A 24,113-nucleotide genomic window follows, 5' to 3' on the forward strand; every position below is an offset into this window, starting at 1 on the left:
TCATGTTGTTGCTCTGTCCACCCCTGTGACTTGAAAAGTTGCAGTAGTTTGTGATAGTGTTTTTGGACAGTACGCTCACTCTAATCCCTCCAAAGGTAGCAGGCCAGATAGGATGTTCTATTATTACGAGTAGGTATTTGCTGCCCTCTAGTGGACGATCAAGACGTTGCATGTTGCAAGCACTTAAAACAAGGCTGATACCCATTACTGGGTGTTTGTCTCCACCTAGTGGACAATCAGTAACAATGCATTTTAAAGGCTGAGGGCATGTCATCTTGTTCGCGCAACTTCTACGTGCGCGTTCACGCTCCAGTCCTGTGATCTATGCGTCAGCTGTCAAGCCATACACACGCATACTACAGTCCTGTCTCCATGCAAGATTTGTTTGGACAACGAATGAATCTGAAATTCCACAGAGACTGGAACACACACACGAAGTATGGTGACTGCCGTGCTACGCCTCTCAAGCTGGACTAAAGCGACTCGGTGACAGGAAAGTGGTTTGACAAAGGTTTAAGTTGGCGTTAGTTAAAAGGGAAGAGAAAACGGATGAGCAGGTTTTCCGGTTGCTACGTTGCAGACTTGCTAACAAGCTAGCATCGGAGTTCTACAACCGGCTTCGTTAGCTTAGCTTAGCTAGCTAGCAAGCTAACGAGCTGGTGTAGCGACTGCTGCGGGGCGTTCAAGGCGGTGGGAGCTTTTATTCAGGGCTTTAATTTTGTTTAAATTTTTTTTGTAACACTGGCCATTGTTGAATTTTGTAGTAGCTGTTGTAATAGTGAGAGCTTTGTCGATGTGAGGACAGACGAGTTGGTGAGGTGGGCTCGCTCAGGTAGTTATGAGCAGTTTCAACATTAGGACCCAAACCTCCACGTTAAGGTCTTCTTTGGGCAGCGACAGTAAAGGCGTCGACGCTATTAACAACAACAAGAAGTGGGATTTGGGCAGCGATGTGTTCTCGTACTGTAACGAGATGAGTCCCATGGATGACACGATGCAGGCGGGTATGTCCTCCGTCCAGCCGGGACTGGACGGACACCTGCCGTTCCTCCACCCCAGACACCACAGCACCCAGGACGGGCTGCTGTTCGACCTGAGCGCCCCGGCTACCTTCCTCGACGGCGGCTCTCTGGAGTACAGCGACAACGACGGGAACGGCGCGGGTCCGCTGTTCGAGAGGCGGAAGAGGTCGCGGTCCAACAGCTCCAGACACCGCTTCAACGAGGTGGTCACGGAGCTCGGTCCCGAGGAGGTGCGGTGGTTTTACAAGGAGGACAAGAAAACTTGGAAGCCCTTTGTCGGGCATGACTCGCTTAAAATTGAGCTGATGTACCGGAAATACTGTGAGCTGAACCCTGGTGCAGCAGGGTCCCAGGTCAGTGGTGGGCAGGAGGGGGAGTGCGGTAATAACGGTGTGGAGAGCAGGGGACTGAACGGTGCAGTGCCCGTGGAGACGAGGACCAGCAGTGTGCACGGCGGCCGGGGGTCCCTGGACACATCCACGGTGTCATCCGAGGAGAGGGACCCTGACAGCATTGAAATCAACGTGGAGCCTGTGTGTGTCCGGGGAGGGCTCTATGAGGTGGATGTTAAAGAGAAGGAGTGCAATCCTGTTTACTGGAAGCGTGAGTATCATCAAAACAAAGTCTATAAAATCACATTTGTGCTTTGCATCAGTCACAAATTATGTTGAATCTCCAAAGCATCCCGTTGTGCACATACATCTCATGTATACTTCATGTCCTGCAGCATAATGTCTGACAGCATGCAGATCAATGAGCCACTCACAAGTCTGGCGCTCACTCAGACCCTCACTGCAACCAACATCCATCCCTGCTCCCTTTAAAAGACACAAACTAGCATTTGATTATCCATCCAGTTAAGCTACTTGCTGACTCCTGCATTGTTTTGCAGCTCTCTCGCTGGCTCCAACCCAGGAAGTCAGTCAGTTGGCCTCAGCTGATCTGTGCTAACTAATTCATGGATATTTCCAGGAAAAGGCAGGGAACAAATGAAGGTGGTCACTACAGAGCCAGTGCAAACCTGGCCTCGATCAAAGGGTTCATGGGTAGCTGGTTCTATTGAAGGTTAACGCCAAGTGACATTTGGAGAAGCAGTCATTTTCCTCAGTGTTCACGCTATGGATGTAAGTCCTTTTGTAGTCAGCTCAGATCCTCGCTGTGCCTTCTCAGCGTGACCTATAGCGCTGCAAACACAGTGTCATGTTGACATGTAGGACTACAATGTCCAACAATTGAGATGGAAACTAATGCATATCAGCCAGGAAGACAGTAAAGAGTCATGTAGTGGGACAAGTGGAGAGAAGGGGATGCTGAAGGAAAACATCCATAAAAATACAAAGGATTAGCGCTTTTGAAGGTTTAATAATAGCTTTATATTCTATTATAACAGGATGAAAAGGTCACTTATCACTTCATGGGAACTTAAAACAGTATGTCACATGAGGCACACAGACTTATCTCCTCTGACCAGACATGAACCACCTTCACAAACGAGTCAATAGTGAGCTCTTTGAGCCTCTATCAGTGTGTCTATCTTTGCCTTTTCATTGTCGTGGGCCTCTCTGTAAACAAGAGAATGCTCATGTGCTTTTATATTTGCCCAGATGAGCTGTCTCACTCTGCAGAAAGGGCCCTGTCTTTTTGCTAAATTCAGAACTGCCTTTACAATCTTATTCACCACCAGAGAGTCAGTTAATAATGTCACTCAAGACTGTAATCAAAACCGGCCTCGCTCTGTAATCCACTGAGACTTGGCCCTCCTGGATTTGCAAGAGTTGAGTTAAATGGAAATCAGTTTACGTCATCCAGAGCAGATTCTGGGAGGCAGAGTGATGCATTCTGTTACTAGAAAGTGACTGTTGTATAGTATTTTAAACCCAGCATTGTTGATATCTGTGTTTACTAGCTTACAGTATTAATCTTCTCTGCCATCGCTGGCACATCGCTGCATGTCTTGGCGTGTTACCACCACCTTTAGTTATTAATGGAATAGTGTAAAACCATTGGCAGGAGTCTGCAACATGTCACCTGCATCCACACACATAGAAAACAGCACCATATAGGGCAATACTAAAATTATTGAGGCATCAAAATATCCATCTTAAGTCACTTAAGTCATTCTTTGTCTCTGTCTCTGTCTTACAGAACAAGATCATATTCCAGTCATGAGAGGCCAGTGGTTTATCGACGGCACCTGGCTGCCTTTAGACGAAGAGGAAAGCGACCTCATCGAGCATGAGCACCTGAACCATTTCCGCGGGCAACAGATGCAGGATACCTTCGAGACGGATTTGGTGGTCAGGACCGTGGATAGCAAAGATGGTGAGAGAGCAGGGGAGGGGACGGAGTAGATGGATAAGGTTGAATGATTTTTAAGAACGTGTGGCAGAAGAATCTAGAAAGCTACAAGATCTTTAAAACAACACAGCACTGAAACATCCATTCTGGTGACTAAAGTCTGAATAAATAAACACAGCTGATAGCTTGATTATAACTAGATTTGAGAGTGGATGTTGGCAGAGTCAGAGTGGGGTTTGGGGTAGAAACATAAAGCCAAAACACATTATTGCTCACTCACCAGTGCTTCACTGCTGCATCCACCAACCCTGCAGTATTTTTATTGCAGGCAGGCTGGCAGTATCTCGTAAAACAACACCTATACAGTGCTGTGTGAAGGCAGCGAGAAGACGAAATGCTCTCATTAGCAATAAATTCTATAAAAAGTTAAGTTATAATCTTCACCATAAAGCCAGAAGAAAGACGCCGTGAGTCATAAACAGTGAATTATGTGACAGCCCGGCCTGCTGTAGTACTGACACACAGTCAGGAGAACTGAATGGAGCAGGTGCTTCCATTCATGTGAGTATAGGTTTTGTCATGTCATCCTCCGCGACGTAAAGCAGGTGCAGCTCGTACATTCTGGCACGTCTCTTTGGCTCAAGCGAAACGCAGGGGTGCTTTTGCTGCGACAGGCAATAAGAAAGAGGCTCTTTGATTCAGCAGTCTCCTGAAGGCAGCCAGATATACGGGACCTTCACTGGCGATGAATGTGTGGGTGTGTGAATGTGGCAGATAAACAGAGAGAGGCAGAGAGGAAAAGATGCAGCAGCAACCTGTGAGAAAATGTTTAGTCTGCATCCTCAGAACTCAGCAAATATGTGTCAAAGATAATCTGGGGCGTTTATGCAAATTTTAAAATCATCTTCCCACATCAATAAGTAGCATTAATCATGGAATTAGCCTCATTTCCTGTAACGCTGATTACTTATATTTGACTAATACCTGCATAATGACACCAAACTGTTAAATTGATATCAGTCACTCAAATCCTTGGCTTGTTTTTAGCACACTGCTGTAGCTGGCACGTCAGGAACTGTCACTAACCCCCTACTCAGAATAAATTAACGCCTATAAATAAAGACTTCAACAGAGCAGATGAAAGGGACTACAGTAGGTCGGTCAGCCTTGCTTGTGTCGTACTCACAGCTGCTGGCACTTCTCTGAATTCAGCACAGGAGTTTTAAATCAAAACTAGAAGGCCACTAGTGGTCCGCAAGCATTCGTGTACATGTACACATGGACACCAGTAGATCTGTATGTGGAAGCAGGCATATATAAACAGGCACAGGGGACAGAGGGATCACAATCAGATTATCTGCAAGACAGGTGTGTGAAATATACAGGAAGGGCGCACAAATTGGTCTTGTGACACTTAAAGGCCCCTCCATTGCACAGCACACAGATCATATGATGGTAGCTTGTCAAGTGGTTGAGGTACTGCAAGGGTATATGGTGCAGTAAAGACCGAATCACAGTGTTTGTCAACAATAACTTCTGGGCAGAAAAGCCCTGCGTCTTTTTGTCACATCCGACATTAAGGGCAAACTATCCCAGTCACAACAGCAGTGTTGGAGACTGTGCGGACATACGAATGCCAATCACTCCCACAATGTTCTATTTGGAGAAAAATATGTTTAGTTATGAAAAAAAAAAAAAAAAAAGATCTTTGGATATGAAATACCTTTTGATGTTAAGGTCCTGTAGTTCGGTTCAATAAGTGAAGATATAATGCATAACAAAGATTGGTATCTGTGTAAAATACTGTTTATTGCCAGCAAAATTACAAAGAACTGGTACAAATCTCAGCCTCCAAGCCTTAGACAATAGATGTACATAATCAAGGAGATCTTTATTGTGGAAAAGACTTTTTCCCTGAGGTCTAGAGGAGCAATATTCCCCAGAAAATGTTTCAGAAGTTATGGACACAGCTTCGTCGTGAATGTCTGGATAATAAAAGGGCATTTAACACGTGGACTCATGATTACATAACTGGTGAGCCCCCACACAGAGTTCTCTGTGGTGTTTATGTGTTGTCCAAACATTTAAAAAAAGTTTAAATAAAGTATAAAGTTTAAGCCCTGCATCACGAACATGAAACAAAACAGCACTGAGCAAACACTGCCTCAGTAAGTTAGTTTTTGACCACCTAAAAAAAAAATCAATACAAGTTTAAGCTGTTATCTCAAAGCCAACGGACTCTATTGACAAAAACAGCAATTGTACTTCACATAAGAGGGGAGTTACTGGACTACTGATATGTTTTTCTGCAACCCCCGTCCACAACTGTACATTGCTTAAATTCCCTGCCAGTGGATTTGGTGTAGATGCTAGCAGAGCAACACAGTACATGAAATAAGCATAGCAGAAACATCAGATAAGTCAGACCACCGTGTTTAACTATATGTCTTTAAATGTTACAGTTACAGCTGAAAATGGCGACAGAAATCAACAAGATTGTCAATTTTACACGTCTTTGCAATTCAAATCAATTACCAGTTATCTACCTGGAAGTGATTGTTTTTGTTGGCGTGACATCACTGTGATTCAGTCTTTAATTCTACTCACCATATCATATGGTAGATAAGTACATACCCTTATATGATATATGTCACTTAAACCCAGTGCCTGCTTTATTTCTACATATTTATATCATTTCCTTTAACGCATGGGACTCGAAGCAGCGAGCATCTGTTTGAAACCCTCCTGCTGCCATTGTTGGCACAACGTTTCCCACTCCTATATTTAGCAGAGCGTGAAAGCAGTGTGAGTGATAGATCCTGTTAATTCACCGTATTTCGGTCTCTATTACAGGGAGCCTTTACAGTAGAGTATTTCATCTCTGAGCTAATAATCTGAAGCACTTGGAGCCATAAGCGGGCTACCTTGAACCGCATTACAATTGATAAATGGACCATAAAGCCAGGGAGCTGCGCTCTGACATTACTGCAGTACACACAGTTTCCTCTGCTATCTCTTCCCCCCCTCCCTATCTCTACTCTCCTGTCCCTTCTCTCTCTTTGTGTCTGAGTAGCTAGCTGAAACTAAAGGTTAGTGGAGGTAAAGGCGTACTATAGAAATGCCAGCATGCTATGCAGGCATGACATCAGAATGTGGGCAAGGCACAAAATGTTCATGAATGTCCTGTTCCCTCATGATACAAATGTACTTTTCTGCCTCCGTGTGAATTGTAGAGGAGGAAGGCAAATCAGAAGAAAAAGCATGTGCTTGATCGTGTTTATTCTACTAAACACAGATCAATAGTTTTAGTGATACAGTCATACATGATCAGTGGTAGTTTCCACAGCAGATCTTTCAAATATCAGAAGAAATAAGTTTTAATTAGACGGCTTTTGTGAGCTTGAAATTATGAATCGCCTTCAGAAATGTTCTCCTTAATCAAAAAGAGCTTCGGTGCTTGTCACAAAATCTAGTTTTTTCACCTGTATAGACATTTTCCAATTTGTTTTCTCCTCCCAAATTCATCATACCTCATAAATGTTACTATTGCTAACTTTCTTCAAAGAGTGACTGCTGCAGTTTGAGTGCAGAGGGAAGTTGTTGCCACACATTGTGGGCTTGTGGCATCAAAGAGGCACTCACAGCTCTCATTTCAGATATTGAGGCTGAAAATGGCCACGAGGGCATTACAGTTGATGGATTTAATAAACCGTCTTTCAATGTTTTGATTTTCATTGGCCAGCTTCCATCAGCAGAATCTTTTCTCAGCATAACGGTGGCAGTGTTATTTTCCAAAGCTGAGGAAAATCTTATTTGAGCTGAATATGAAATTGAAAAAAGAGAAATAAGGGGAAAAAACATTTAATTAGAATAAAGTCCCATCCGTTCCCTTTAAGCTTCTTCAATTTGTGTGCATATGGGTGCAGAGCAGTGAGCCTGCGGTGGAAACTGCAGGGTGTGTCCCAGTCTGTCAGGCCTCTCAGACGTCAAAAGGAAAATAAAACCAGCAGGTTGGACACAGGGTCATCTGTCAGCATAATACTAATGGTATGTTTGAGGTAGGCAAGTCCCACACGCTGGTTTGTGTACACTACATATTCAGCTGCTTATTTATTTAACCAGCACATGAGGCTGGAAACACACGGCGCGATTGATGTCTGACACATGCTGAAAAGAAGTGGAAATTGTTAATTTAATAATTAGCTTTTAAAATGTTTTATCTAACCTGTTTGTTTACCTTCATCAATATGAGATTGTTTTAAAGTGCCTTCAGGTGATCCAAGTGTCATGTGTGTGACCTAAACCCCCCGAGGATGATTGTACACTACCAACCACCACACAAATGAAATGTACCATATGACGCACGTAGTAGATACTCCAATCATTAGAGAACATCTATTTATGGATGAATCCATCAGCTGTAATGCCCAAATGGACTTTACTGATAGCTATTGCAGCAAACAAACTTCTTGTGCACTCAGCAGGTCTCTCCTCTTCCTCCTCCTCAGCCTTTCACCTCACACTGCTGACATTTGCAAGTCAGATGTCCGTGTTATCACGGGGGTGAAGGATTTAGTCAGATGCAAGACTTTGCTGATTTGATTTACAAATGCAGAGGAGGTCTTTTTAAATGTCAAATCAGGACAGCCAATTACGACTGATTTAGTGATTTGATGAATGTAGAGCTGCTGGAAGTTTGATTTGGATTTATGTGACGATTCTAGGGCAGTCATTTGAGCATATGAGTTCTGCTAATTATTTCAATACAACAGATGTTTACCAATATCTATGAAACATTATTTAACTTACTTTAATTTCTATCCTGTAGTGTTTATATTTCTAAGTTGTTGACATGATTGGATTAGGCTCCCATTAAACCATAAACTATTGTCAGTATAGGATTTAAATTAATGAAAGAAAACATCATTTGGTCCGGGTTATTGCCACATGATTAATTCATATACTAGTGCCTGTACTTCTAACTCAAGCCACAGGGACATTCAGCTGTATCAGTTGTGTCTCAGCATTTCTTTATTAATACTTTTAAGACAATAAATATAAGAAAAATAGAAATTAGGGATGGGAATGAAGAACCGGTTCCAATATGTCCGATCCATCGGCAACATATGCCTCTGAGCTTATCAGTTCCTTTTATTGATACATGTTTTGCTGACAGTTGCACATTGCAAAACAATGACGTCCAACTCATGTCTACCCTCTTTGAAAGTTGCAACAAGAAGGATTCATAGTGGAGATGTAGAAACTGTCCACAGCAGTATGCTGAAACAGCTTTTCTATGCCAAGGGGGCTTAAATTCCAGGAATGCCATGTATTGGTCACTCTACAAGTTTCACTGCTTTCCAACCATGCAGCACGTCCAGTTTTAAGGTTGAATATCCTGTTATAGCATCAGCACCACACAGGCAGGCCTTGCAGATGTTTTCTTTGACAAAGAAAAGCTAAATGAAAACAAATGCTGTACAAATTTATTTAGTCATTTCACCTACACTGTTTAGACTAGATGTGTTGATACTGAAAGACTGTGTAGGTGTACTTTTCTCTCCACACAGAAGATTTATCAGGAATCAATGGAATGAATTGAAGAATGTGGCCGATAAGCAGAATCGATAATGGCATTGGTACCATAATCTTCTCAATTCCCATCCCTAATACCAATACACATCGTCTCTCTCCACAGAAACGTATTGAACCACATTGCATATCATTTTTCTCTTCAGTCCAACTTTGCTTATACTCTTACCGATCTATTTGTATTTTTGTAGTCACTTTGTTCCTTGCTGGTGGAGTGAAATTCATCATCAGTTCCCTAAAATTTTTCTAATATGCAAAGTATGAACTATTTACTAACCCAAATGGAAACATAAGCACTGCCAGATGCTGTCAGGAACTTTTAAGGTTTTGTGAGGTGTATATGTGTTTTTGACTTTTTTACAAAATGTCTTGAATTTGTTCAAGAATTTGTGGTTTTTATGCCATTTTATATATATATAATATAGTTGTTTTTTATCATTGTTTTAGTCATGCATCGTGTGGGAAAGGAACTTCCACCTACTGTACTGTTTTTAGAAGAGTAGCAGTGTATTATGCATTCGCAAAAGGTTTTGAAGAAGTGGTGGTTAACTTCATGAAATGTTAATCTCCACAGTAAAATGTTAAATAGATGCTACCTCAGTCATCATAGGCATGTGTCAAGCAGCGCTGCATTTTGAGCTGTGGCCAAGGCTTTGTTTGATGTTATTTTCATGACACCTACCTGCAGCCACCAGGCTCTGTCAGTATACCAGCACAGGCTCAGTGTGCAGGGCCTTGAAGTGGTAACCTGAGAGCAGCGCTACTTGATAGATGGGCCTGTTTAAGAGCGATGACAGCGGTAGCCTATGTGACTGACACCAGGGTAATAGCCATTACTCACTCTCTCTTGGTTGTTAGTTCTCTCCCACCTGCCCCCTTTCTACCTCCCTTTTCTGTTCAAATGGAGTGGATATCAGAGGAGTGCTAAAACTACATGTCACAAACGCAAACGCTGCCAAGGTACTGTAAAATACAAAGTTCTTTTTTTTAACTTCTGCTAGCTTGTGTCCTTTCTCCTGGTAGATCCTAGGTCCTTATGGAACTAGATTTTCCTTTCCGTTGTGGTTCAGACCTGTTCGCTCTGAGATTTAGACCTAGACCTAGGCTCAGTTAGAAATGGTTGTTTTAAAATGGATTTAGGCTTCCCTCCCAGTTCTCCATTGCAGCCTTAACTGGGCCTAGTTGCTAGAACTTTTCCCTTTTGTGCTGTGACCCAGAGTTTTGTACCGCTGTTGCTGCTTTTTGAGGAAACCTTTGTATCTGTCTCTTATCTCCTTGCTGGGATAGAGAGTAGACAACATGGTTCACTCAACTACAAGGGCGAGACCCCGTAAACCAGTGGATGTGAAAAAAATAAGCTGGTCCTGGTCCTCAAAAAGCCAACCTTCTTTACCCCCTTTTTATAAAACTCTCCAGCCCAGTCTCCCACTTTCTCTCTCACTGCTTCCTTTCTCTCATCCCTTCTGGCAGTTCGACCGTCATTAATGAACCACCGTCGCCAGCTCTCGCTCTAAGAGCAATGAACAAAGCTCTCTGTTGAGAGGCAAACACAAGTGATGAGCTGAACAGTGGAGTCATTGTGGCCCTTCACTATAGCCCCCCTAACATGTTGTGTAGAGCTGCCCTCTCAGAGGTCCATCACTGTCCTAGTTCTGGGTCTATTGACCCTCTTCAGAAATGCTGAACAGAGAGGTCTCTGGGTCTTCATCTCATAGTAAATCCAAGCCACCATTGACCCCATAGACCTGCGATTTCCCAGGTTTGAGAGTGTTGCAGTACTGCTAGTGAAACACTTTTTACTAACATCATGTTAAAAGAGCAGTTTGGATTTTTTTAAGTGGGGTTGTTTGAAGTACTTATCCACAGTGAATTACCTGCAGTAGATGGCGGTCTGTGCACCCCCAGTTTGGATTAAAAAAAAAAGACAGGAGCACCAGCACGGTAGCAAAGCAGTGTCCTACTGTGGACAGGCTGGAGAAAAATGTATATTAGCAGCCTAAAAGAATCAGTATCCATTTATATTTAGAACAGTGTAGGGCTTTACCTTGTCGTTTACCAGTGACTTCCAGGAGGGAACTGAAGCCATTATCTATGCTCTCTTCACAGCCACCAGTCTCCATTGACAGAAACATTAATTTTACCTCACTGAACATGGGAGTTGCTGGTCTACCTCTGCCTCGATTGGTTATTGTGTGACTCTTGGGTTTAAAAGGGTTAGTTCGGACTCACCAAAGTCACACAATAACACAAACAAACGAATTGAGGCAGCGGCAGGCCAGCGAGCCCTGTGTGTTGGGCTGGCAGGATATCAGGTTTTCATGACATGATTATTGTGTCCAAAAGAGTTCACCAAAACAATATTATGGTGATGTCGATAGAAAATTTGAAATAATAGTAATAATAATAATCAGTCAAATCCATCTTTAACTTAATTTATTATGGCTTTTTTTTTTTTTTTTTTTTTTGGTCGGCAAATGAACTACACTTAAATTACAAGTATAGGGCGGTAGAGAAAAAGTCTGTAACTGTAGCTGTACAAAAGCGCAAAAAAGTACAATTACATTGAATAGATAGTGAAAAAATAAATTATTTAAACGATGTTGGATTATTTACACAAGATTATCTTATTTTTATTATTAATCTGATATAAGTATGGTGGTACTTCTGTCTGCTTCTCTAAACTGCTGGAGTGCCGATCACCATCTACTGTAGGTAAGGCACAGTAGATAGTTCGGATAAGTATCGAACTATCCCTTTAAGATTACACTAATATTCTGTCTCGTTCGTCTCTACAAGAGATGGGAAAACCTTATGAAGGAAATGTGGCTGATATGTTTGTCATGCTACAGCCAAGAAAAAGCGTAACTGACATATAGCCACAAATGTCTCAGTGCCAGACCAGCATTAGAGCACATTGTACATGTGGTTAGTTTAAGGAACCTTTCCATTTATGTCAACCCTACCCATCCAACACCTAGCTTTACCCAGTTCCTCCCCACTCTTTGTCACATTTTCTACCCTTCATCCCTTATTTTATTACCCTCTTCCTCATGCTGTGTCCCTTTAGTAATTTGCCTTAGCAGTGATAGAGAACTCCCTCAGTAAACTCTTTAACCTCTCTTGGTTCACTGCCAGTTCCTCTCTATAAGTTGATCCTCCTGCTTTTCCCCTCCTTTTGCAATGCATTGCCTTTCATTGTAAAACAGGAAGTGTCTTTGTACAGCCCCTAAGCATCACTCCATCTTACTGGCTACATTTTCACTTGTAAATCCCATCAAACTAATATTTTGTATTGATAAAACCAGCGTTCTGGAGAGGTAGTTTGTCTTCTAGCTGGACTAGTACCTCCTGTTTTACAGTGGACTTGGCTACAAATAAAGCTCCATAGTCTGTAGTGGCTTGACCCACCCTATAACGGTGAGTAGGTCTCATGGCAACCGACACCGTCCTTTTCTCCTTCGCCCTCGCTTGTGAGTCCATGGGGTAGATGAGGAAAGGAGGCCACTCTAAACTCTTTAAGATGAAGCCAAACTGTATGGTGAAAGGTTCTCTTCTCCGCAGACCTGATTGTTCCCCTTCGCTGCTGCTGTCATGAGTCATTTAGTGATATTCTGTGTGGTGGTAGAGGTTAAGCCTATGTTTGCTTTTCTGTGAAGTGGTTTTATGTGGGGATCTGCGAAGATAAATGGAAATGTATGACAGAGGAAGCTATAGCTCTCACCTCAGGTTCCTCAGGACATGACCTCTATTGTTTTATCTGGTTTGGAAAAATATCGCCCTTTCCTCTGTTATGCCAAATTGAACTAGTGTCCTTGGCAAACTCTTCTTCCAGACCCTGCTTGTCCTTCTCCTTTAAAGACAGCCCTTCCTTTTCACATTGGTTGCCCTCAGAGTGAACACCTAAGGTGTAATAACTACTTGGCCTTGTATTACCCAACGGTCATGCTTGTCCAATGATGAAATTAGCCTGCCAGGCTATAGAGTCCCAGATTAACTCCACCATGTGACTCAAGAACACATAGGTTCAGTTTATATGTCTTGTTTTATTAATTCACACTGGGACAGGAAAGAGAGACAACTAAATTTTTGAACTTCTTCACAAATGTCTTATCTACTCCTTCCCTACTCCTTCCCTTGGTTCGCACCAAGGAATCTCTAATAAATGTCCAAATATTACAGGACGGATGAGAAGAAATAAACCTATGGAAAGGATGCACAGGTCTGACACATGACACAAGTGATTCCTTGGGCATGTTTCCACTCCTCTATGAAAGATGCTGAAGCACCATAGTGACACTTGTTGGAGCATTTCATTCTGCATTGTTTGTGGGACCATATTGTTCCACATTTCACAAGTTTATTAAAAAAGCAATCTGGAGCATTTTGTTTCTCCAAGTACTTTACCCCCTTCTTAAAGGGTTTAATCCCCAGATTGGTTCAGAGCAGAACACAGAGCCATGACTGTGTGCACTGGACCTACGCCAAAGTCTTCCACCAATTCCATCCAGATGAACTTGACTGCACGGGACGTTTAAAGGACACGCTGCAGAGACATAAATAACTCTCTCAAGTCAACCAGTTTCATTTATCGCTCTTAGCTTCTGTAGCAAATATCTCCTCCCTAGCCATAAGTCTGCTCTTACTTGCCCTTGTCACTGTGTTACAGTTTGAAGCAACAACACAGAGAGAAATTGAACTTAAAGACACATGAATTTAAAAATATATTCTGTCTGATGACACAAGCAGGGCAGGCAAGCAAGAGCTGAAATATGCAATCATGGTGTGTGATAGTTTGATGTGTTTTTCTTTCCAACTGCAGATCAATGCTCCAGACTGCATTTGATTGAGCTGTATGAATAGATTGATCTTAGACTTTTGCTTATTCGCACCGCGTTTAATTTCATCGCAATTCTTACACTGTTTTCAATCTCTCTCCCTCTGTGATCATCTTGAAATTTGTAATCACAACCCTTTGTATTGGTGAACATTTCTCCTTCTCCCCTTTTCCCTAATTTTCCTGTCTCTTTGCCCAATTTCCCGCACCGTCTCCCAATGCTCTCCTTTCTTTCCTCTGATCACTCATTCACTCACTCCTCTCTCACTGCCCCCTCCTGCAGCCATCCACTGCCTGAAGCTGAGTCGGACCCATGTGGATTGGCACAGCGTGGATGAAGTTTACCTCTACAGCGATGCCACCACTTCCAAAATTGCACGCACAGTCACCCAGAAACTGGGATTCTCTAAAGGTCTGTAATTTTCATTATCTTTCCAGATAATAGGGTGGACAAGATGTTCCCTAATCATGCTGTATATGTGTATTTGTACTTGTATCAGTAATGAAATGATTTGAAAGACACTGTTAGAAGAGTTAATAGCTTAAATCATTTGGTCAAACTGTTTTACTCTCACGACAAGGTACTCCCTTATTGTACATATTACTACAACAATATATATTATAATACAAAATATGATCAGAGATTTAAATACTTTTTTGTGTACATGCACCTTTTTTTCTTTACCTGCACCCAAACTGAATCGTTTGGTGTATTTCTCGGCATTTCCACTGCAGCCAGATCTAACTGGAAGAAATCCAACATTAGCCACTGTGACATTTTCATTTTTATGACAATTCAAATATGAAGAAATCATCAGTGCGTCATAATGTAATTTGAGCCGACTTTCCCTTTGATTTCCTCAGGAAATGAACAGTAAAATAAGTTGTAATTTGCACAGTCATAGTCAGGCTCACCATGCACAGGGTGACATTGAGTATTTCAGCAAACCTCTGAAGGCAAACATTTATTTATTAAATTATGAGAGTTAAAAAATGAGGACATATTCATGATAGTGTCCTTTGAGCTGACTTTCCTTGTGCAGTGAAACTTAAAATTTCCCTGTGGTCACAGGAACATTTTGAGCAGCAATCCATTGTGCTTCTCTGCAAACCTCATATGGAAATGTTTTTTATTATATTGGGACTTCTTTGGTGATGGCACATATTTAGTTCAATTTTTCAATTTTCAATAAAGCACAATATCACTAATCCCAATTTGCCTCAGAGGGCTTTACAGCATACGACATCCCTCTGTCCTTTGGACCCTCACAGCAGATAAGGAAAAACCCCAAAAAAACTTCTAACGGGAAAAAATACTTTGTTTGTTACTGCATGAGAAAATGTCCTCGGCTTCTCAGTCAGATCCAACCCTCTTGCTCAAATTAGTCACTTCTGGCTGCAACAAAACAAGATGGTGATCGACAAATTGCCAAACTCATGGCTTCAAAACAGCAGTCCACAAACCAGTGTGTGATGTCACAGTAGCTATGTCCATTATTTTCCAGTCTATAGGCCAAACTCAGGGTCAGATAAGACAAAGAGTCTACAGCCACGCTAGCGGTGAGGCTATACTTAGAGCAATGGTTTGGGCTTATTGCTAATGTCAGCATGCAAACATGCTCACAAGGACAATGTTAACACATTGCCATTTAGCAGGTAGTAATTATCTCGGTCAGCATGTTATGTTGTGTGTTAGCAAGCTGACAGTTGCTAATTAGCAGTGCTGCTGAGGTGGATTGGAATGTTAATAAACATTATAAATATTGGACAAAGTGAAATTTTGACCTGATGATGGTGTTAAATGAGCACTCAGAGGATCACTTAAGTTAGAGCAAATCATCTTGAGGGGTCTGTACCTCATTTCAACGACAACAGATCAACATTGCCCTCCACAGAGCTAGCATGGCACAAACCTTTACTGCTTCCTTGGTTCGTGAGATACACACCTGTTCCCACTTTTCTGCTCATCTAATGCAGACATGTTATAGCTGCATTCACAGTGTGTCACCATCTGCTATTATTAAACAGTAGTTTAAATATGGCTGGGTACAGTTCAGTCTCTTAACCGGATTAGCCCAGAGAATCACGCAGTGTCCATCTGCTGTTCTCAGGGTCTAGGTTTAATCAGATGGCCCGAGTGTAACTGAAAAGACGGCAACTGCAGTTTGACCCCGTGTCTGATGTTTGATCTGTATGGATGACTCTAATCTGATCCACAGTCTCCCGGCCCCGCGGTGCATTTTCATCTCCTGCTCGCAGATTATAAGTGTCGGAGCTGGCACTGACGATGTCAATCTCCCCTGACACACAAATACTCAGTGTTGGGAAATCTCCTTAGTGCTGTCCAGACAGCAGCAAAGTCCATTGGCTCCTATCACCTAGCCGCACAGCACATGACTGCACCAGACTATAGATTCTAAATAAGGACACACACTCAGCCCTCCAGTCACATTTCAATTGCTGGCACGGAGTCTTGTGCCACTGTTATACGTAGCAGGACTTTTTGTCTCACCTACTGGCCTGTTTGGACCCAGAACAGCACGTTACTTAAACACTCTCATGTAGATATAGATGTAGATTTATATCCTTTAGTAAACAGTGTGGGAATGTGTGTATTAAGCAGTGCAGTACAGATATGACTGTGAAAATGTTTTCTTATTGCACAAAAATCACAAGCAAACAGCCAGGTATGATGGATAATAGTCCAATCGTGTCCTCTGTCCTCTTCCAGCCTCCAGCAGTGGCACACGGCTCCATCGGGGTTACGTTGAGGAGGCCTCACCTGAGGACAGACCCCCTCAAACTACGCACATTGTCTTTGTGGTCCATGGGATTGGACAGAAGATGGACCAGGGACGCATAATTAAAAACACTGGAATGTGAGTTTTTATAATTTGTTTTATGTCAGCAGAATTGCTCACTTCTGTTCCGTAGACTTTACAAAGGGACAAAAGCAGGTTTCAATTTATTTGCACACAAACCAAATCCAGTCTAAGTAAAGAAAAACTCTCCCTTTGATGATGTAATATTTGTCATGTTTGTTTGCTGTTCCCTTTCTCTTCTTTTCCAGACACGGTCCGTCTCTCACACTTCTCACCCTGTCACTGTGTTTGTCCTGTGGCTTTTATAGAGACGGCTCACTTCTTCTTTCTTTTCACTTTGTGTCTCCGTTTGTCACGACAAAAGCGTGATAACATCTTGTGCTTTTAAACAGTTGTTAAGTGTCCCGTAGCATTTTCAGTAAGTTCCCTGACCTTTTGATTAAGCTTATATTACCTGTTGTGTTTTTATTGCAGGGTTTTAAATGTCAACCTGTCTGGCCAGTTTTTGTGTTTACTTTACTCTCTTTCAGTAACATTGCCAAGTATGTAACTAGTGAATTTATGGAATGCCCAACTACAGTCCTTAAAGAAAATATTGTCTCTGCTCATTATGTAATCGCAGCTGTTGTTAAAGCATTTTGATACAGGGGGCATATTACTGCATTAACTAATTTACAAATGTCTCCAGTGACGGTGCTAGACTGTTTCAAATGGGAGAGACAGGCTTAGGCCACATGCAATTTTAGGGGTATCATACCATCACCAGCGTCCCCACCACAGGTTTGATTCTCCAAAAGGCTGATGATACACTTATAGCAATAGAGTAAGTAAAAGCTAACATTAGGCCATAAACAAACTACACCACGGTTGCATGTCATCGAGCTAGTTTGCTGTCTCTGTTAAGTAACTGTCCATTAGTCACTCACTCTACAGCGGGAAACGGCATCTCTGTGATGGAACTTGACACATTCGCGAGTCACTTGCGTTCCACTGAGAATGGACCCACAACCCACTTTTGGACCGCGACCCACCAGTTGGGAACCACTGCCATAGAGAGAATCATGAATATTTCTTTAGCTTGTTCTAACCACAGACCTTATTTCAGGCATCTAACCAAAAACAGATTCAAAAATTGACTTGAGGATGAGGGAACTCTTAAAATGTGAACTCTATAAACACAAGAATACTACTTTATTTATCACCACCCATGAATATTCCTAATAATTTCCCCTCTCTGGGGATAAATATGGAATGAAAAATGTATGAAAATATTCGCCACAGTTAGCAGGGCCAGAGGGGAGTCCAGGTTTAATATCACAAGAGTGTTGGCCCCCCTTAAAACCGCCATTGAACGTCTCACACTTTTTCCCCTCTGCTTTGTTTGTCCAAGGCCGCCCATAGTGGAAGCTATTTCAGGCATTCCTTTTGACAACACTGCACCTGCAGCTTTTGTGATTTGTCCCTCCCTCCACCCCCAGCTTTCTCACCCTCTTTGTCTTCTCCTGCTGTTCTCTTACTTTATACACGGTATTATTAAATTGCCTTCAGTACGGCAGCCAAGAAAGCACAATGCATCAAAACTTTGGGGAAACACAAGGGAACAGTGAGACATATTTGCCTGATATATTGCATTTAGTGAGGATCTGCAGCATCAGCAGACTAGAAACACGTATGCAGCATCAGGGAAATATTTTTTATACTGTTCTGCATGGATCTAAATGAACTGTATTTGTCAAAACAACTGGGACACGGGCTGTCTCTGTATTTAAACGCAAGTAAACTCACCAGTTACACGAATGTCTTGAATGCTTTGAGCACCACAAACAAAAATATATTTCTTCCCATATTATTAGGGTGCTGGCACAACTTGTAGACATGGATGTCTCACAACTTTGGAACATTAAACCGAAATTGTCAGCATGATCTGATACCACTAACTGATCCTTTAACCAGCCTGATGAGTTCTTTTTGTCTCTCACAGGCTTTAATGAGGAACTCTGTCACAATATTAGATCTCTGTGTAGATCTCTATGTAACTTCCACAGTGGGGAAGTTACAGTGACAGGCCACAGCAGTCACTTCTGCCGTAAGAGACCTGAAGGAGCAAATTATTGCAGTGTTCTTGCCTTTTTTAAAAGTGAAACTCACTGCAGCTCATTTTGGTATAGGCTGTTGATCAGTTTTGAATGTTACTTATGCAAGGCACAGTCCTTTTCTTGTTTTTGTGTTAGTCTTATGTACTGTTTAAAGACATGACCCTGAGTGGCACCACTGTTCTGGCCCCGGCCCATGAAGCATTACAGGCAGTAGTACAGAACATGCGGACCAGAGCCATGTGTGTCTCTGTGTCACACAGTTAGCGTCGGGCCACTGGCTGTGGCTTAGGCCGGCTAAGCAGGTAAAGTAGACCAAGTCAAGCTGCAGAGCACTTTAAGCCCACTCCCAGCTCCCTGTGGATTACAGCACACACACTCTCCTCAGCCAAGAGGAAAGATCAACCTGACGTGTCTAGCCAGCTTGTTTTGTTTTTATTTTATTTTTAACCCGCATAATTTCAGCTCTGTGTCTCTCTGAGTGTCGATGTGAAAGAGGAAATTGTGGGCTGTTATTATGCTCTAAAACAAAAACAGTCTTTTCAAAACCTTTTGTAAGCTAAACCTATTAAGTCAAAGCCCACTGCCCAATTAATGCCAACCTAAGAGCTGGGTGCTCCTTATGGGCGCAGCACAGAGAGCTCTGTAATGCACCACTCAGGAGCATTTCTTTCCCCGCAGACACACTAGCCTGCAGATAGTCCTGTCAAAACCTGCATTAGGTACTCCATTCTCAAACCAGCCACCTAAAAGCCACTCTCAGGCTCCATTTACCCACGTAAACACCCTACCTCACCCTCACTCTTTGTGTATTTCCTGTGAGCTATTGCTGCTCCATATAGGACGAGGAGCAGCCATTGTGTGCGTGTGTGCTGCATCAGGGAGTAGCAAAATGGGCGTCATTCTTCCCCTCCCGACAGTCATTAAAGTCTGCGAGAGAACAAGTCCAAACACAGACCCTTTAGTCAGTCTGAAGCGAGGCTGGATATACGTAGAGGATGTTACTCATCCGCTGAACCTGTCATTATCATACACTGCTGCCCACACGATGATGATGGCATTGTTTCTAAATGAAGCACTTTCCCTGCATTTTGTACCTGAATGTTTTGGTATATTAACCAAAATATGCACCATAAAGTAATAAAAATGTGAGCGTGCACTGTTGTCCTCATACACTTGTGTGGTTTTTATTGTTATGTGTCTATTCAGGCTGAGGGAAGGTGTGCGGAAGATGGAGGAGAAGCACTTTTCAGAGCACAATGACGAGCACGTGGAGTTCCTGCCCGTCGAGTGGCGCTCCAAACTTGCACTGGATGGAGGTAAGTGTGTGTTTTTGAGACTGCGGGAGCCTGCGTATATGTGTTTACTTTGTCTGTTTGCTTTGTGCTGTAAGTGTGAACAGTTTAAGAGTGTTATTGTAACTCTGTACATGGTGGATGTATTTAAGTTGTTCAGTTTTCCTGGTCTAATGAAAAAAGTCAAGGAAGCATAGCCGGAGTCATCCCTTATAGAACTTAGTATTTATATAGGAGTGACAACAGCAGTCGTAACCTCATGACAGAGTCCTGCCCGGGTCTACTTTTCAAGACCCACTCCTGAACTGGCACAGCAAAGTGCAATACCCCTATAATCCTATAATAACCATGCACTGTTCAAATAATTTTGTAAGGTAGCACATTCAAAGTGATCATTTAGGGACTGTTATACGTGTTAACCACTTGACGATACTGACTCCTGTGTGCGCACGGCGAGAGAGGAGAGGGAGAGACGCTGTGCTGCTGCCAGAGGAGCCACTGAATGAGTTCCCTTTGAGCTGTAACTAGCTAAGAGAGTCTGAGAAGTCCGGGGCTGTTCATAAAACATTCAGGACGCCACAGTTTATTCCACACTACTGAAGCTGCACCTCTTTTTGGAGCCACCGCAGTGTCTGTAATAATTTTGACGACAAGCCACAATATCGCGAGTATCACGATATGAATTTGAGCTGACCGTGTCAATCCAGTCTGAACATTATTATCTTTGTAAAGGTTGACTTTATGGCTGAGCTGTTACATTGGATTGCAGTAGCTTTTATAGCCAATAAAGTGGCCACTGGGTGTATGAATTTAGGCACCATCATGTTTCATACTGTGGTATCGTTGCTTTGTTTCTGTAGATACAGTAGACTCAATAACACCTGACAAAGTGAGAGGACTGAGAGATCTTCTCAACAGCAGTGCCATGGACATCATGTACTACAACAGCCCCCTTTACCGGGATGAGGTGAGAGTCACACACTTCAAGAAGTTAGAGTTCTCTGAGAGCCGCTATTTCTACTGACTCCACTCGCTCGTCTCCCTCAGATCACCAAGGGCCTAACACAGGAGCTAAACAGACTCTACACACTATTCTGCTCCCGGAACCCCGAGTTCGAGGAGAGGGGAGGCAAAGTGTCCATCGTGTCCCACTCCCTCGGCTGCGTCATCACCTACGACATCATGACGGGGTGGGATCCTGTGCGCTTCTGTCAGCAGACGCATCACGCTGTGGAGGAGGGGCTGGACCTGCGCTGGATGTCTTACGAGGAGAGGCACGTTGTGGAGCAGCTGCGGATCACGAGGAACAGGTAGATGTAACTTTTGATATACCATACCTAGCTGTTCATACCTTTCAAACCACTCCAAATTCACTATCTCCATTTTTTTCAGACGGTAGGTTCTGTTTCCTGTTTGTTTTTGCGAGGCAGCAGGGTGTTGTGACGCCACATGGTCAAATGAAAGCAAAGAGGCTCTTAATATATCTCCTCTACACCACCCACCTAAGCTATGCTATCAGGGAAGTTTTCATTTATTATTCTAGTTTATGAACACTCTCTGTCCCTTTCTGTTTCTGTTTCTGACAGGCTACAAGAGCTGGAAAATAAACTCCTCATACATGAGGCCTCAAAAGCCCCAGCACGCCCAGCTCTCAAATTTAAGGTGAGATGCTCGGTCATTTTCAACATTCTGTATGTGTGCCATTACAATATGGCCATCCACAACTTCTCACAGTGGACACGGGGAAAAAAGTGTACTGAACTGTACTGCTCGGTAGAAACTGGGCTTATATCATCTTTGCGCCTTGTGTCTCTCAGGTGGAAAACTTCTTCTGCATGGGTTCCCCTCTGGCGGTGTTCTTGGCTCTGAGAGGGATCCGTCCTGGTACGAGCTGCCACCAAGACCACATCCTGCCCACCCCCATCTGCAGCAGGCTCTTCAATGTCTTCCATCCCACAGACCCTGTGGTCAGTCTCTCTTAACTGCCCCAGCCCATACAGACACTCTCTCTCACTCACTGTAACACCAAGTCAAAATTTCCTACTCTTAATTATTTGCAACTTCGCCCACACATATTAAGGGTGAGATTTATAAGTGGTAATATGCTGTTTTTATTGCACATTTCCCACTGTACTCGGCTGATGAAAACAAACCTTTGCAACTCACTCCATCAGATGTTGAAATTATAAATGTGCATGTATACATTTCACACCTGGAAGTCATTTCTCTATACTGTAAGCTAACTGAAGTTTTATTGCTGTGTTCAGGCCTACAGACTGGAGCCACTCATCCTCAAACATTACAGCAATGTCGCACCTGTTCAGATACACTGGTAAGAACTTAAGTTTTAAAACTCTTGAGTTGTGCATCCATTGGAACTGCCATTTCCTCCATCTCAAGGTCTGATTCACAGAAGATATTACAGCACAAAACGGCAATAAAATTCTGCAGCTGAGTGCAATTTGCCCCCTTTCTGTCTGATTACAGTCATCCCTGTGGCAACGTATAAATTCCACCTTTGCGCTAAGAGCACATTAGGCAGAGACAGTGGCATAGAGAAAAAGAAAAGGGAAATTTTTAGACTAAAAGCTACAGGTCCTGATGAACAGGCGTGCCCTGTGACAGAGAAAAATGATAGACATGACGATGTCCAGTGTCGTCTTTTTAAGTCTTGTATAGAGTCCATTTGTCCCATTTTCTTTCTAGTTGTACTTCTTATAGTCTCAGTATGTGTGTCAGTTTCTCCATTAAAAAGATTTTGTCACAATTGTTAGCTACTGGTCCTTCGTTGGTGGCGTTTCTTTACCCTAGTTCCTAGTTATAGCTTTCTTGCTTGCTACCAGCAATATTTTGATCAAATATCTATCACTAGCAATAACATTTTCTTCAGAAAATGTACATAGATAAAGCAGCAAGCAACTGTTAGGAACCTCATATCCTAGTATGTGCTTAGCTCGTTACATACCATTTCCCAAAATACAGTTGTTTTTTTTTCACATTTCCAAAAAAACATCAGAGTTGTCTACATCAAAAGACCCGCACTATTGCTAACATGAAGGCTGCGTTTCACCTTTTGCAGCTGCTTTGAAAATTACAGCCTCTTTTTGTTTATTTGTGCAAGATTAGCGGCCGCAAAAGCCGCACAATCCTTTTGTTAATTTGCCTAAGAATGTCTTTAGAGTATGTTCTGAGTGTTTGTTTTTTTCTCTATCAGGTGTAGCGCCACTAACCCCACACCCTACGATGAGATCAGGCCTACTTTCCTGACCCCGGTCAAAGACCCGACATCCGACACTGAGAGCATCCCCAGCCCGAGCACGTCTCCTGTACTCGCCCGCAGGCACTACGGAGAGTCCATCACCAATCTGGGCAAGGCCAGCATACTGGGTAAGATAATGCCACCACTTCTCATGATTGATGATTACTATATGCCAGTCCAGAAGTTGTAATATTCTTCAATAAAACCACATTTAACTTGTGAAAAATGGGAAAGAATAGACTACTATGATGAAAGGTGTCTGGGGTGGAGAAGAAAGGATTTTCAGTTTTTCTACAACTGGTACTGGGAAATAATATGAGCTGTGACAGCCCAGAGAAAGAGCTGAGCCAATAAATTTCACCCTGGAGATTGTCCTTATACCATAGGTGAAATCCATTCTCCCCTTTGAGGTTCAGTTTTTAAAGTAATGTGAGATGCTCAGTATGTCAACACTGCCACCATGTGGAGAGATTGAGAATAGACTCTTACACTTTGCCTCCCCTGTACGTTGAGATAAATTAAATTGAAAATAAAAAGAGGAAGAGAAGCCTTCTGCCAGCATGTGACATTTTGTTTCTGTCTTTCTACCATACTTCATGTAGGAGCGGCGAGTATAGGGAAGGGCATCGGAGGCATCCTCTTCTCACGTTTCTCCCGCTCCAACAGCCAGCCCTCAGTGTCTTTAGGCCTGGACGTAGGGACAAACACTGAGGAGGAGGAGCAGAAGCGGACGGAAAGCCAGTCAGCATATGGCCTCTCCACCATCATCCGGCCAACCTCACCCATCACTGACACATCATGTTAGTTCCCTTATTTTAACACAATCATTAAGGCAAGTCTCATATTTGCTGGTGGGCGTAGAAGGCGTACAGATCATAATGTCTGTTTCTGTCTTACA

The 24,113-nt window shown here is 42.8% G+C and overlaps 1 protein-coding gene across 2 annotated transcripts in view; it reads left to right on the plus strand.

Moving 5' to 3' along the window:
- Positions 1–334: 334 nt before the first annotated feature.
- The window catches only part of ddhd1a (DDHD domain containing 1a), a 28,625-nt gene continuing 4,846 nt past the window's right edge, over positions 335–24,113 (plus strand). The window contains exons 1-13 of one of the 2 annotated variants that reach the window (XM_050061650.1): positions 335–1,625; positions 3,168–3,344; positions 9,771–9,872; positions 14,030–14,158; positions 16,478–16,625; positions 19,871–19,980; positions 20,817–20,923; positions 21,004–21,266; positions 21,543–21,618; positions 21,774–21,923; positions 22,224–22,288; positions 23,171–23,343; positions 23,818–24,015. In XM_050061650.1, the coding sequence (XP_049917607.1) occupies positions 839–1,625; positions 3,168–3,344; positions 9,771–9,872; positions 14,030–14,158; positions 16,478–16,625; positions 19,871–19,980; positions 20,817–20,923; positions 21,004–21,266; positions 21,543–21,618; positions 21,774–21,923; positions 22,224–22,288; positions 23,171–23,343; positions 23,818–24,015 (2,485 nt within the window). In that variant the 5' untranslated portion in view covers positions 335–838. The remainder of the gene's footprint in view (positions 1,626–3,167; positions 3,345–9,770; positions 9,873–14,029; positions 14,159–16,477; positions 16,626–19,870; positions 19,981–20,816; positions 20,924–21,003; positions 21,267–21,542; positions 21,619–21,773; positions 21,924–22,223; positions 22,289–23,170; positions 23,344–23,817; positions 24,016–24,113) is intronic. The other variant, XM_050061651.1, reaches the window with a different exon arrangement.

This window comes from Epinephelus moara, chromosome 14 (assembly GCF_006386435.1).
Source record: "Epinephelus moara isolate mb chromosome 14, YSFRI_EMoa_1.0, whole genome shotgun sequence".
In the NCBI taxonomy this organism is placed as follows: domain Eukaryota; kingdom Metazoa; phylum Chordata; class Actinopteri; order Perciformes; family Serranidae; genus Epinephelus; species Epinephelus moara.